Source organism: Eptatretus burgeri, chromosome 16 (genome assembly GCF_056783735.1).
Source record: "Eptatretus burgeri isolate ZD-2024b chromosome 16, Ebu_testis_v1, whole genome shotgun sequence".
In the NCBI taxonomy this organism is placed as follows: Eukaryota; Metazoa; Chordata; class Myxini; order Myxiniformes; family Myxinidae; genus Eptatretus; species Eptatretus burgeri.
Window position 1 is genome coordinate 59522132 of NC_140976.1, and position 15110 is coordinate 59537241.

The window sequence follows — 15110 nt, forward strand, 5'->3', positions numbered from 1 at the left end:
GATGGACCAAATTCATGGAGTGGCTCGAGCAAAGTCATGATATCGCAACAATCACTTCGATCGAGGTTATCAAGACATACGCTGAGGAAGTTAGGAACAAATGTCGCAGTGCGGATGGTCGTCTCTGCAAATCCGATGCACTGAGCCATGCCATCTGCGCTTTGAGACAAACCATCGAAAGATCAGACGTATTGACGAAATTTGACGAATTTGACCGATGCCGCGCAACTGATCCCAATTTTGAATTCTGCACGAATTACATCAAAATGGTCAGCACACTTTTGAAATTAATCCGTGCGAATAGAGAGGAAGATTGGCAGACGCACCTAAAATCGTTCGCACATATGTTACCGTGGCTATGTGCGTATGACCACACAAATTAAGCGAGATGGGGACCGGTGTATCTCTCCGACATGAAAATGTTGGAGAATACAGAGCCTGATGTATACAGTGCATTTCTCACCGGGAACTTTGTGGTACAACGCAGCAAACGTCCGTTCAGCTCTGTGCCAGTCGATCAAGCTACAGAATGGATCAACCGCATGTGTAAGATATCGAATGGCATAATCGGAATCACCAGGAATGATACTGCAAGGGATCGATTCTGCTTGACGTGGTGCGAGCGCTCCGAAATTACCCTAGATACCAAACGGCTCCTAAAACTGATCGATGACGAGATCGTAGAGGAGGCGATATCTACGAGAAAGGAGGCTATGCCTGGACGTCTAAGGCATGATGAGGGCAATGTTCAAAATCTGATGGACCAGTTTGAGCGATTCCGTATTTTCCAAGCAGCGGATACACTCCCACCGGCACAATCACCAGACCTGGTGGAGGAATCGCAGGAACCTACACTTGTATCTTTGACAACAAACGATCTCGCCACGATGGGAATACAAACTTCCCTGTTGTCAGCCTATGAGCGAGGTCTTCGAAGGTTACAAAGTTTTGTGGATGAGAGGCTGGTAACTCGAGAGACGGGTTTCTTCGATACGCTGTCGAGGATCAATTCCAAATCCTTTGCTCATCTCTACAAAAGCACAGCTCTGATCTCAACAGCCGAGAAGAAATTCATCAAGGCAGACGCAAAACTCATACAGAGGTTGTTCAATGCAACCAGAGCTGGACGATGTGTCGATATGTCCAGGATTCTTCAGCACGAACTTTCGTCGCTTCCATCATCGCTAGTCAAGAGAAACGGACAGATGAATCAGACAAACAAGGCTGATATGCTTCATATCCTGACAAACGACGTGGATATCGAAACACCAGCGAGTATTCCATCCTTGCAGGAGCCGTCAGCTCTCATCATCGATGATCACACCATGATCCAAGCGATGGGGAAGCCGTCTCATTGTCGCACGTTTGTTGACCTTGGTCGTACATATCACGAGAGGATTGTAAAGCTATTTCACCAGTCATTCACTCGCATCGACATCGTCTTCGATCGGTACATCAGAACAGGGTCAATAAAATCGGCAACTAGATCAAAGCGTGGGCAGAAGAAGCGACCAATCCGAAAAATCATTGATCGAGGAGACGTACCACTGCCAGAGGTATGGGACAGATTCATAGCCCTGGACCAGAACAAAGCTGACCTCGCTAAATTCATCGCTGAGTACCTCATTTTGACCGGTCGGAATGACCCACAGTCTTGCGAGCTGATTGTAGGGGGAGGTTTCGCTGAACCGGAGATGGCGAAGTCAACTACACGTGGCCAAATTACTGATTTGGCCGCGAACCATGAAGAGGCCAATACACGCATGGTCGCACATGCAGCACATACCGTCAGGGAGAAATACAAGAGAGTGGTCGTGGAGAGCAAGGATACAGATGTATTATTACTCCTCATCCATTTCTTCGGTGATGCAAACGTTGATCTGTGGATGAAAAGTGGGATGAGCAAAAAACGTGTCTACTACCAAATTGCACCAATTGTACAAAGCTATCGCGTCCTGTCAGGAACAATCTGCTCGGATTTCATGCCTTTACCGGATGTGATGTGACGTCTTCGTTATACGGATACGGGAAACAGAACTGCTGAAAAGTGCACGTGGAACAGCCGGAGCTACTGGCGAATATTGGGCGTGATGGATCCACTGACGAGGCTGAAAAGTTCCTGTGCCATTTGTATGGAGTGGACAACGCTGACGATCTGCTCTCTGCCAAATCCCTGATGTTCGAAAAAGGTCTCCGGGATTTCGAAAAGCTACCAGCAACTATCGACGCATTCGAGGTCCATCATATCAGGTCAAATCATCAGGCGAAAATCTGGTACCAGGCTGATAAACCTCGGATAGCGGTTGAAGCTCCAGAAGAGACGGGTGGCTGGAAGCTAACAGACTCTGGACTTAAGATCGTGTGGATGCGACTCCCCGCCATTCCAGCTTCTTGTACTGAACTAGTCACTTGTGCGTGTAAAAGCAAGTGTCGAACGAGTGCATGTAAGTGCAGCAAGTCTTGCCAGAACTGTATCCCAGCATGCGGGGTGTGACGCTGTCAACTGCAATAATGACTACCACAAACTACAGCTATATGGGTGAGCAAATTATATTTCAAACATTCTCTTATGTGCCAACTCTTTTATACAACATTTTGATCACACATGAGTTCATCTTACGAGTTGAGAACTCACGTGAGAAGATTACATGCGTCCATCTTCAGAAATTCGAGAAAATGGCCATTTTACAATTGTGACCTTTCATGTTTTCAAGTAAATCTCTAGTCTAAATTTATTGCTGAGACTAAAGGACAGTAGCCTAGGTGAATAATTCATGCACAGGCATATAGATAACGAAATTCACTCTAACCAAAAAATGAGGAATTTGGCATTTGACCTTGACCTTTGACCTCAAAGGTCAAAGTTCGAGATGGTATGGGGCATATTCTGAAGCTTCACCCTATCATCTTACTTTCGGACATGCGTAATCACTTTTAACAAGATATGCCTACGGGACAAATTTTTAGACCCCAGAGATAGTCTTGGCCGGCCGTCTAGAGGGGGTTTGTCAAATCTGGCAGGGGTTTCGGTGTTTGGTTAGCCCAATAGCACCTGCATATCCCCACGGAGCTCGATTTTTCATTTTCGTCCCAAGGTCAAGGTCACAAGGTCACAAACTTAGAAAATTGTGAATTTTGACATAAAAATCATACGACCACCCAAACTTTGAGAGCGAGGATGACTATTTTTTATGCATAATCTTGAGGTCATTCCCCACCTAAAGTCTTGAAACTATTTTGCTCTATCTCGAACACCTTGCTCGTGGCGCTCCCTTCAAGTTTGTTTTTACGCTGATTTCATCAAAGTATGGATAATCCGAGGAGTGCGAAATGCCATATAGCCTATATGACGTTATATTGTTCCTGGAATGTTCCAGAGGAAGTTTTGCACCAAAAGTCATAATCCTTGACCTTTGACCTTTAAAGTTCACAAAGGTCAAATTTTCAAAGTTGTGGGAATCCAACTGGGTTTTTGACCTTCTTCGACGAACTAACTCCAATAAGCTATAGCACGTATCCTGTTTCCTTATTTTAATGTCCACAACATTGTTTTGTGACCTTTAAAGGTTATTCAAAGGTCAAATTTTGAAAGTTGTTGAACGAAACCGGGTTTTCGACATTTTGCAGCTAATAACCTGTCACTCGTACCACTTCATGTTGATCATTTTTATAACTTGGTCAAAAATTATCACATTGTCTCATCCTTGACTTCTGAAACAATCTACATCGTCAAATACCGCTCGTGAACCATCGTCGTCTTCAGACGTGTGTGTGTGTGTGTGTGTGTGTGTGTGTGTGTGTGTGTGTGTGTATATATATATATATATATATATATATATATATATATATATATTAGTTGTTAGGGTTATATTGGTTCACGAGTCAGTAAGTGACCACTATATTCGTTATGGGTGTGTGTCTGTCTGTCTGTCTGTCCCGAGCATAGCTCCGTGGGTTTTGATCCTATCTTGATAAAATTAGGATGCGAGGTTTGTATCATGATCTAGTTGTGTTTTCCTGAGAATTGGCGTGCTGCTCATTATGCGCGGAGCCACGCCCAAAAAACGTGTTTTTAGGGGTAGCCGGTTTCAATTTACATCTTCTCCGAGGGGATTTGTCGAATCTGGCAGGGGTTTTGGTATTTGGTTAGCCCAATGGCACCTGCATAGCCCCACGGAGCTCGATTTTTCATTTTCGTCTCAAGGTCACAAGATCACAAACTTAGAAAATGTCAAAAAAATGAATAAATTGGGCATCGAGCTCCTAGGGTTTTCAACTGTTTTGAATGAAAGTTGGTATGCAAGTAGTGCTTTTCGAGTACGACAACTTTCATCATTTACGTTTTTCCCAGTTCCTGCCAGTTTGCCCGTGGCATCCCCTCGAAGGTCAAAAAATAAAAAAGGCGAACCGTGTACATTGCTCGTGAACCATCACCATCTCCAGACATATATATATATATATATATATATATATATATATATATATATATATATATATATATATATATATATATATATATATATATATATATATATATATATATTAGTTGTTAGGGTTATATATATATATATATATATATATATATATATATATATATATATTAATTCTTAGGGTTAGGGTGATATATATATATATATATATATATATATATATATATATATATATATATATATATATATATATATATATATATATATATACCCAGCCTGATGTTTCCATCTAGAAATTATCATTATGATATCCTGAAAATGCTTTACGTTTATATATCACAGTTTGACTTTTAAAAAGCATGGAGGGAATCCATTCGCATCTCTGACATCATTGTGTGTAGATAAGATGTACGTCATCGTTTAACGCCATTTATTAACTGTCTTCACATTGTTTTGTTTTTCAGACTTCGTTCGCATGAACACTTTATTTCCCTGCTTTCCTTAACCATGTTTGCTGATGTGTCTGCTTTCATAAAAGGTATGATGAGTGTTGTGGTGGTGAGTAAAAGTGATATTGATCATATTTAATTTCCAGTGTATGCTTTTGGGATTTCCTTTTTCATTGGTCTCGTCTAGGTGCACTAGGTATCTGTCTTCCTTATTGTCACCTCCCCTTGCTTGCGTCGTGTACATTTGAAGAGCCATTAGCTTTAACCTTTAACTACCTGGAATACCCATGTTGGCCCAACTGGAGATTTGTTACCTGTATAGTCCATATGTATGTATATGGAGTCCAACAAGAGGTTGCTGAGAGAATCAAATGAGATTTGTTACCCGTATAGTCCGTGTCAGCTGCAGTGGAGGAGGGCAACGGGACGACGGCGTACCTCATGGTTGCAGCAGGTTAATCGGCATCTTAAAGAAATGGGGATGGCCAGCCGGAAGCCACTGGAGTACCGACGGAAGGTGGATGCAGTGACGCGCTGCTCCGGCACATGCTCCCATACCTAACCTAAAACTGTGCCAACGGCCAATCCCATCGGAACTATCAGCCATTTATAGACCAAGGCCAAGGAACAGTTGCACGAGGTTGAGGGGGATCTCATCATCATCATGTATTGGACACCAATCTGCACACTTACCCCTTGGGCCAAGAAAGGCAAATTTATGTTGAATGCTCGCAAGGATAGCATGCAGTACTGTCTTGTGATTCGTCACATGTGCAGGTCCTAGTTAAACTGCAGTCTGACATGTCCCCGCAGCATCAACTGAAATTGAGCAGACTCTATGAAGTTTTGCATTTCAAGCTGTTTCAACAATCGAGATCACAAGGAATGAATTAATCTGCAGTTAAATGCGAGGGAAAGCTGATAAATAACTGAAACATGACTACCAAAAAGATATATGTATTTATAGATGGCTATCAAAAGAGGAAGGAGGAGGAGATTGGGACCATACTCTGTGCAGAGCGTTGGTGCTGCTTAAGCAGTCTCCTTGGCTATTGGGCACAATCCTGGACGGGTCGCCACTCCGACACAGGATACCAGCATGCTGGCACCCATTTTGCCGACCTCAGAAGGATGACAGGTAGAGTTAACCGCACCTGGTATTAATTCAACAACTGAGCAGAATTTGAACTCAGGACCCTAAGATCCAAAGCCCGCCACCCTAACCATTAAGCCAACACCAGGCATAAAAGAGGAAAATTACACAAACAAAGAGCTTTGCAATGTGTTTAGCTTATTTTGAAAGACTGGTAACGAGACAAGTTGGCTGTTTAAACTCGACGACCGAAGCATGTGGGGATGTTCAGAGAGATTAGGCAAACGGTGCATTCTGCAGGTCTCTCACTCATGCGTGTGAATGAACTTCGAGTACCATGGCTGTCTAATTTTTCCTCGATGTACAGGTACGCGATATCGTTCACAGTCCACAAGACGTTTGTCCTCGGACCAATCGAGCTTCTCCGCTCTTTACATCAATGCTCGCATATTAGTAATTGGAAATCCATTTGTGACCCAACATTGTGTCCAAAAGATTACTGCAGAACATGGTGATAAATGCCTGGACATTTTGAAACACCTATTTTTTGTACTTGCTTTCTCAGGTCTCGTGTTGGGCAGTGTAAGCTGTGTTTTGGCGTCTCTCCTGGCTGGTGGGATCCACAAGACTAATACTCAATTTGCATATATGAACCACAATAGTCACCAGCACATTAAATTGCCTTTGAAGGAGGAGCTGAATGAAAGGCACCATCTCACACCTCCTCGAGTACTGTGCCTTGTGCTGACCAAACCGAAGACCCTAAACCAGTGGGGAGCCGTTCGTAGAACCTGGACCTCTCACTGTGATAAAACAATTTTTTACAGTCCTGAAAATGCCAAGGTGAGTTGTGTACTCAATTTGCACTTCATTCTTCTGGTGTCAAACTTCCATTCCAATTGTTGCAAAGATTTGAAAAGCACTGGATGGTCCTTTTATTTATTAAATAGCACAGGTCCTCGAAGTGGACAGAATAGCCCAGAGGTCGTGAACTCGCCTTTCAGCTTTCTCATCTCGGTTCTATTCTCAGCCTGACTACATTTTTAGTCTTGTGCTTTGGCGGTCGGGTGTTGCTTTAAAGAGTATGCTGATACGTTCTCAATGGTAGCGAGTATTAAGCCGTGTGTACCATCTTCCAGGATCTGCTTGTGCACTCAAAAAATAAACCAATGTCACCCGCAGGGTGACCCGTATCTTGCCAAAAGGTGACCACATGTGACTTAAGGTCACACTGAGGTGAACAGAGCTGCTATCCACCAGGAGTGACTCCTTGAGGAATATCTGCCTACGAGAGATTCCGATGAGAATCGTTCTACAGAGTAACCATGAAAAATATGCGTTTGCCTCATAACGTCACCAAATGACGTCATAATGTCTCAAGCTTGACATATCGAGAAAGCACTCATCGAGGTGTTCAATTTGAGGTACTACACGATATGGTTCCAAAAACTTGAAAATTTGACCTTGGGGTCAAATATGTTTGACCTGAGGCACTAACCATGAACGTCAAGGCCAATCACCATCAAAAATTAATCAGCTGAGCGCCAGACCATGAACTATATTCTCATGAAGTTTGAAGACGATCCGATCAAAATTACTCAAAAAATAAGGGTTTCGTCGACTCCCCTGATTTGCGACAAAGTGACCTTGACCTTTGACCTTCAAAATTTTATGCGCTGAAAGGGACCTCTATAGGCCTCTGATATGCGAAGTTACAAAAATTTCCAATGATAACTGTGCTCTGCAGAATTTTTTATATGTGATTTACAGACAAACAAACAAACAAAAAAAATAAAAATAAAAACATACAAGCTGACTATCTTGCAAAAACTTCGTTTTGCAAGATAATAAATCCCCAAAAGAGGAGGCTATTCTGTACCGACACTTTTGTTTTGGTATTTTCAAATTATTTTGTTTTGACAACCACCAACAATGTATCAATGAAAAGTTTTTTTTTTTAGAGAACTTTCTATTCTTGCATGTGAACATGCTATGAACAGGATTGTAAATTCCGGAGCAAAACGTTATTTCCATTTTACTTCATTTTTATAATTATCATTTGTTTTTGTTGTCGTGAAGGTATCTATGTTATTAAATTTTCCTTCATCAGAATATAAAAGTTTCCTTTTCCGTTTTATCTCGAGGTATACGATGTGACATGCAAGGGTAGTTCAAGGCTGATGTGGACTTTTTTGGTGAAAATTTAAGAAGTGCCTGGAGGAAATACAAGGAAATCAGACCCAGGTGGAGGCCATTCAGCCCATCATGCCTGCGCAACATCAACACCACACGAATGTATCAACACAAGATCAAAAGAAGAAAATGCAAATATATATATATATATATATATATATATATATATATATATATATATATATATATATATATATATATATATATATATATATATATATATATACACCGGCATTCCTCACTTAACGACCGAGTTCCGTTCCTCTGACTAGGTCGTTAAGCGAATTAGTCCATAAGCGAGGATATCTTTTTTAATGTTTATACAGTAGTGTACTGTATACTGTAATAAACAGAATAGAGGAAATCAGCTCTAATATACATTACTTAGGTTTGCATACTCTAAATACAGGTAATCGTTTTTATTTATGCTGAATAAAGAAAAGGTCTAAAGGAAACTCCAACTTAATAACTTCATCCATGCGTTACTTGCACGATAGTAAACTGGCAGCGTGTGCTTACGAACCTGCTTCAGTGCATGTGGGTTATTGGAGCGATAGATGAGGAAAGGCTTTAACTTGAACCCAGCGACATTTCCTCCCAGCAACAACGTGACCCTGTCCTTGAAACCGGGCATTGTTTTAGCTTCTTTGTGTATGTAGGACCTTTCGGGCATTTTCCTCCAAAAAAGTCTGGTTTCATCCACATCGAAGATCTGTTCCGGACGGTAGCCGCCTGGTATTATGCAGCTACACAATAAAGTACAAATTTATGGACGAATATGTAGTCTGGGAGATTGCGAACGCTAGTGTAGTGAACACCAACTGACTGCGGGAACGAGACTGAGACTGAGAAAGGGTGATGCGAGATGAGATGCTTGACGCTGAGACGCTGCACTGCCACTTCCACAACCAAAGTTCTCGTACAGCGTACAATACCAACTGGTTGGAAAGCTGGTCGTAAGTGCGGGCGGTCGTTAAGTGAGGAGTGCCTGTGTACATATATATATATATATATATATATATATATATATATATATATATATATATATATATATATATATATATATTAGGGTGGTCCAAAATCAGCAAAAAAAATATTAAAAATTCAGATGTTGTCTCCACAAGCCTTAAATTATTTCACTATGATTCAATAACGCGCATAAAAAATTTTAGTTGATCGGAGGTGATTTAGAGGTCGCTCCATATGATGACTTTCTTTCATGAGTTCGTTAAATTAGGGTATGGTCAGGTACGATTACGGGTACTTCTGGATGTCCGAGGTGGAAATGGAGTGCATTTTCGAACTCTATGGGGTCGATTTACTCTAAGAAATTACTGCACCAACATTGAATTCATGACCATTTCGAAAATATGACTAAAAACATTTTTTTTATTATTACTGGAGTTGAGTTACTAATCATACTTGACGATATTATTAAACCTATAGTGAATTAGTTGTCGGTCTAAACATTTTTCGAGTAAATCGACCCCACTGAGTTTGAAAATGCAGTCCTTTTTCACCTAGAAAGTAGAGAAGTACAGGTAATCGTATCTGACCATACTCTAATTTTTCAATCAAAGGAATTACAAACTATTAGAATATTTTGTCTCATTTACCAAATACCACTATCATCTCCGCCTCTATTGCTGTCTCCACTCCCGCCTGAACTTATTTCTAGCCGGCCCAACATCGTGTTTTAGATTCAATTATTCACGAAAAATATGTTAGTTATTATTATATTAAGTTGGGGTATGGTGAGATGCGAATCCGTACACTTCTGAACTTCCTAGGTGAAAATGGAGTGCATTTTCGAACTCAGTGGGGGTCGATTTTCTCCAAGAAATGTTTAGACGGATGACAAATTAATTATAGATTTGAAAATATCGAAATGAGTAGGATTTGTTACTCAACTCCAGTAATGATAAATCTTGTTTTTGGTCATATTTTCGAAATGTTAGTGAATTCAATGTCGGTGCAGTCATTTCTTAGAGTAAATCGATCCCATAGAGTTCGAAAATGCACTCCATTTCCACCTCGGACATCCAGAAGTACCCGTAATCGTACCTGACCATACCCTAATTTATTCAAGTCATGAGACTAAAAGTCGTCATATGGAGCGACCTCCAAATCATCTCCGATCAAGCAAAAAAAATTTATGCGCGCTATTGGATCATAGAATAATTTTAAGCTTGTGGAGCAACATTCTATTTTTTCGACTTTTTGGACCACCCTAATATATATATATATATATATATATATATATATATATATATATATATACATATATATATATATATATATATATATATATATATATATATATATATACATATATATATATATATATATATATATATATATATATATTAAATACAGTAGTACTTTTGTGAGTTTTTGCATTTATTTATGTATTTAAAAGATTTTGTAGTTTTTGCATTTTTTTTTTCTCCTCGGGGGGGAGGCATGGGCTTGTTAAAAAACACACATTAACCACACAACACGCTTTGATGAGACCCCCACCAACAGCACTCCGTACACATGCACACAATCACCCATCATTGCTCAAGCTACCTAAAAGTCCTATCAACATCCCCATACCCCTCTATCTCCATTACTTCCAGGTACCTATCTAATTCTAATGTGAACTTATCTCCTGTTTCTGCTGCCACTACCTTTCCAGGGAGACCAGTCCATGCATTAACTACTCTCTGAGTTCAAGTCCCCTACCTTACTACTGTCTTAACTATCCTCTTCTTCACTCTGAGGCTATGGCCCCTGGTCCGATCACTGTCTACTCTGTTGACTAATTCATCTGCACTTATTTTATCTCTACCTTTCATTATCTTAAACATCTCTATCATATCTCCTCATAACCGCCTCCTTTCTAGTGAATAAAGCCCTATCTCCTTCAGCCGCTCCTCGTAGCTGAGTCTAGCTCGGCCCTAAATCAATCAGGTAGCCCTGCAGTGAACCCTCTCTCTGGCATCTATGTCCTTCCGGAACTGTGGTGGCCAAAACTACACACAATATTTTAGATGTGACCCTCACTAAATTCCTGCACAATGTTAACACCATCTCTTTTCATTTATAAATGATCCCCCTCCAAATACAACCTAAAACCTGATGTGCTTTACCTATAGCTGCTTGTCATTGTGCTGCCTGCTTTCCTACCATATCTATTATCACCCCCAGATCCTTCTCCTGTGTGACACACTCCAAAATTACCCCTTGCATCATGTAATCTCTGTTTTAATTGTTCTTTCCCAACACCTTACACTTGCTCAGCTTAAATTACATCTGCCACTCTTTTGCCTAATCTATGCAAGTATCAATACTTTCCTGTATCTGATCACCACCCCCTCTGCTATCCACCTTACCTCCATGCTTTGTGTCATCTGCAAATTTGGAAAGCTTACTCTTTACTCCATTATCCAAAGCATTGATGTGAATAATGAATAGTGATGGTTCGAGTACTGATCCTTGAGGTAGCCCGCTACTTACATCCTCCCACTCACAGCCACTCTTTGCTTCCTACCACTAAACCAGTTTGCAATCCAATTAGCTACTTGACCAGCCACTCCACAAGCTCTCACTGTGGCTAACAACCTCCGATGTGGTACTTCATCAAATGCCTTCTTAAAGTCGAGATATACTATGTTCACTGCCTTTGCATCATCCACCCAATCAGACACTGCTGCATAGAACTCTAAAAGATTTGTTAAACAGGAACTAACTTTGGTAAAACCATGCTGACTACCTTTAATTAGTTTGCATTTATTTAAATGGTTCCTTATTGTCTCCAACACCTTCCCCACAACTGAAGTCAAACTAACAGGTCTATAGTTCCCCAATTCTTCTCTGGATCCTTTCTTAAATAGTGGTGTTACATTTGCTACTCTCCAATCCTCTCCTGTCCTGACTCCAGTGAACTATTGAAAATATCCGTTAACATCTTGCTTACCTGCTCAGCCACCTCCATCGATACTCTCGGGTGCATATTATCTGGACCCGGAGCCTTATCTACTCTTAGATTACCGAGCTGTTCCTTTACATCCTCCTCTCCAACCTGGATTTTCTGTAAAATCCCTTCCTCACCACCTTGATAGACACTCTCAGCGATTGGCAATTCTCCTGACTGTTCTTGTGTAAAAGTTGAAGCAAAATACCTGTTTAATAAGCCTGTCATCTCACATTCATCACTAACCACTCTCCCGGTGCTGTTCCTCAATGAGCCCACACTGGTCCTAATCTGTTCTTTTCCCCTGATATACTTGCTATTATAAGAAAGCCTTGGGTATGATGTTTAATATTCTTAGCTATGTCCTTCTCGTACTCTCTTTTGGCTTGCCGAGTTATTTTCTTAACTTGCGTCTGTTTACTCTGATAGTGGTATAAATCTAACTCCAGTCCTGTTATTTTAAACCAAATAATTGCCTTCTGATTCTCCTTAATTCTTAGTATTCCTTATCTCACTGCTCAACCACCCTGACCTCTTTCTGCTTCTAGTTTTACACCTCATTGGAATGCACTTGCTCTGCATTCTACACATTTGGTCTTGAAGGTTTCTCATTTCCCCCGCTGCCCCTGCTGCACCGTCGCCACCGCCTGCCCCTGCTGCACCGAGGAGGGGATGGGGTTGGTGGGGTTGATGATCCTTCAGCTATTTCTCGTCTTTCCTTTGCTACACACACACACACACACACACACACACACACACACACACACACACACACACACACACACACACACACACACACACACACACACACACACACACACACACACACACACACACACACACCTATCCCATTGATGTGGCAGTGCCTTGAGGCTGTCCACGTACAGATCTTTGGGACGTGTTTTTTTTTCTTTCTTCACTTTGACATCATCATTTGACTTGATGCCACCCACACAGTCTTTGTGTGTTCCAAAGAGATGGAATCATAAGGTGATGATACTGAACTGCATTGGGGGGTGGTTTCAAATCTTCGAAACCATCTCTACAAGAGTAGTAGCAGTCACATTTCCCATGTGAGGGCGAATATTATCATGCAGTCAAGTAACTCACTCCCTGAAAATGGCATATTTACATCTGCATATAGCTCGTCTCATTTCATTGCTCAACAAGTCATTATCGCACTGTATATTGATGGCTTTCCCACATTCAATAGATTCCATGAGAATCAGAACAGTTAAGTTCCCAAAGTATTGTTGCCATAAGCTTTGCAGCTGTTGGCCGAACCTTGAACATTTGTGGTGGCAAAAAAAACAACCTTGAATATTCTTGCTTTGATGCTGAACATGAAATTGTGGAACTAGGTTTCATCACAGTCACAGTCTTCTTCAATAAATCATCTTCATCTCACTCTTGATAGTATTCCAAGAGCTCTGTGATGACAACGAGTTGCCTTCTGATCTTGGGATGTCCTTTGCTGCCTACTTGGTACTAAACTTTGAATTTCGAATGACAACAAATTATTGTTTCCACATTTCCAACACTGATACCCAACTGCCTGAACAGTGCAATCTCCAGGGTCAGTACCAATGAACACAACTGGTGGAACATGGCACAGCTGTGATGACCCACTTGTGTGCTTTCTCTCATTTTGGGTTTTCAAGATGTGGAAGGCATCACTTGTTATTTTATAATTGTATGTTTGCATTGGGTGAAACAAATCGACATTTAAAAAAATCAAGATCATTGTAATCTCCTAATGATGAAGCTGTCTTTCAGCCTATCACTTTCACATCCTGCTTTCATTCTCTGATTCTCGTCCTGCTTTCAGGGGAATTTGCGCATTGCATTCCTCCAAGCCCGTCCCTCGGTGTACTGCAGTTAGAGCAGAGCAGCATAATACATATATATATATATATATATATATATATATATATATATATATATGTATATGTATATATATATATATATATATATATATATATATATGTATATGTATATATATATATATGTATATGTATATATATATGTATATGTATATATGTATATGTATATATATATATGTATATGTATATATATATATATATATGTATATGTGTATATATATATATATATATATATATATATATATATATATATATATATATGTATATATATATATAGGTTAGTGGTCTTTATGTCTTCTTCCGACTCCTTTCTGGTCTTGCACCCTCTCAGGTATCTGCATGGTGCACATGGTACACCAGCAACCCCCTTCTGGTGAAACTCCCAAAATCCAGACTCGCTACTCATCTCCACTCATTCGGTCCTCATTTTCCCCACCTGTAGAACCACCCTCTACAGTCTCTTTAATCTCATTCTTCCCTGTAGGGCTTCAAGACAGCTGCTCACCATAATCTCAGATCGTCCCCCATCCAAAACCATGATCTTTTCTATCCCCATTAACCCTTCCTGAACCCACCTCTTTCCAAGTTTCCAGTTTTTCCTTCATGAGATGTTGTGATTATATAAATGTTGTTCACTCTCCATGTCCTCCTCTAGCAGTCATTCTTCCTCACATCCCTTATTTGTCAAAGATTTCCTGTTTTGTTCTCTCGTTCTCTCTCTCTCTCCATCTCTCTCTCTCTCTCTCCATCTCTCTCTCTCTCTCTCCATCTCTCTCTCTCTCTCTCTCTCTCTCTCTCTCTCTCTCTCTCTCTCTCTCTCTCTCTCTCTCTCTCTCTCTCTCTCTCTCTCTCTCTCTCTCTCTCTCTCTCTCTCTCTCTCTCTCTCTCTCTCTCTCTCTCTCTCTCTCTCTCTCTCTCTCTCTCTCTCTCTCTCTCTCTCTCTCTCTCTCTCTCTCTCTCTCTCTCTCTCTCTCTCTCTCTCTCTCTCTCTCTCTCTCTCTCTCTCTCTCTCTCTCGTTCCTTTTGTTCTGTTGTGTCCTGATCCATTCTATGTTCTCGCTCCTCCACGAGCTTCAACATTCTAGACAAAAAAAGCCATTTCAA

At 40.7% G+C, this 15110-nt stretch overlaps 1 protein-coding gene across 5 annotated transcripts in view; it reads left to right on the forward strand.

Annotated features, from left to right (window-relative positions):
* The window catches only part of C1GALT1C1 (C1GALT1 specific chaperone 1), a 37648-nt gene that overhangs the window by 12786 nt on the left and 9752 nt on the right, over positions 1-15110 (forward strand). For all 5 annotated transcript variants that reach the window (XM_085860406.1, XM_085860407.1, XM_085860405.1 and 2 more), the window contains exons 2-3: positions 4895-4968; positions 6538-6815. In XM_085860406.1, the coding sequence (XP_085716532.1) occupies positions 4938-4968; positions 6538-6815 (309 nt within the window). In that variant the 5' untranslated portion in view covers positions 4895-4937. The remainder of the gene's footprint in view (positions 1-4894; positions 4969-6537; positions 6816-15110) is intronic.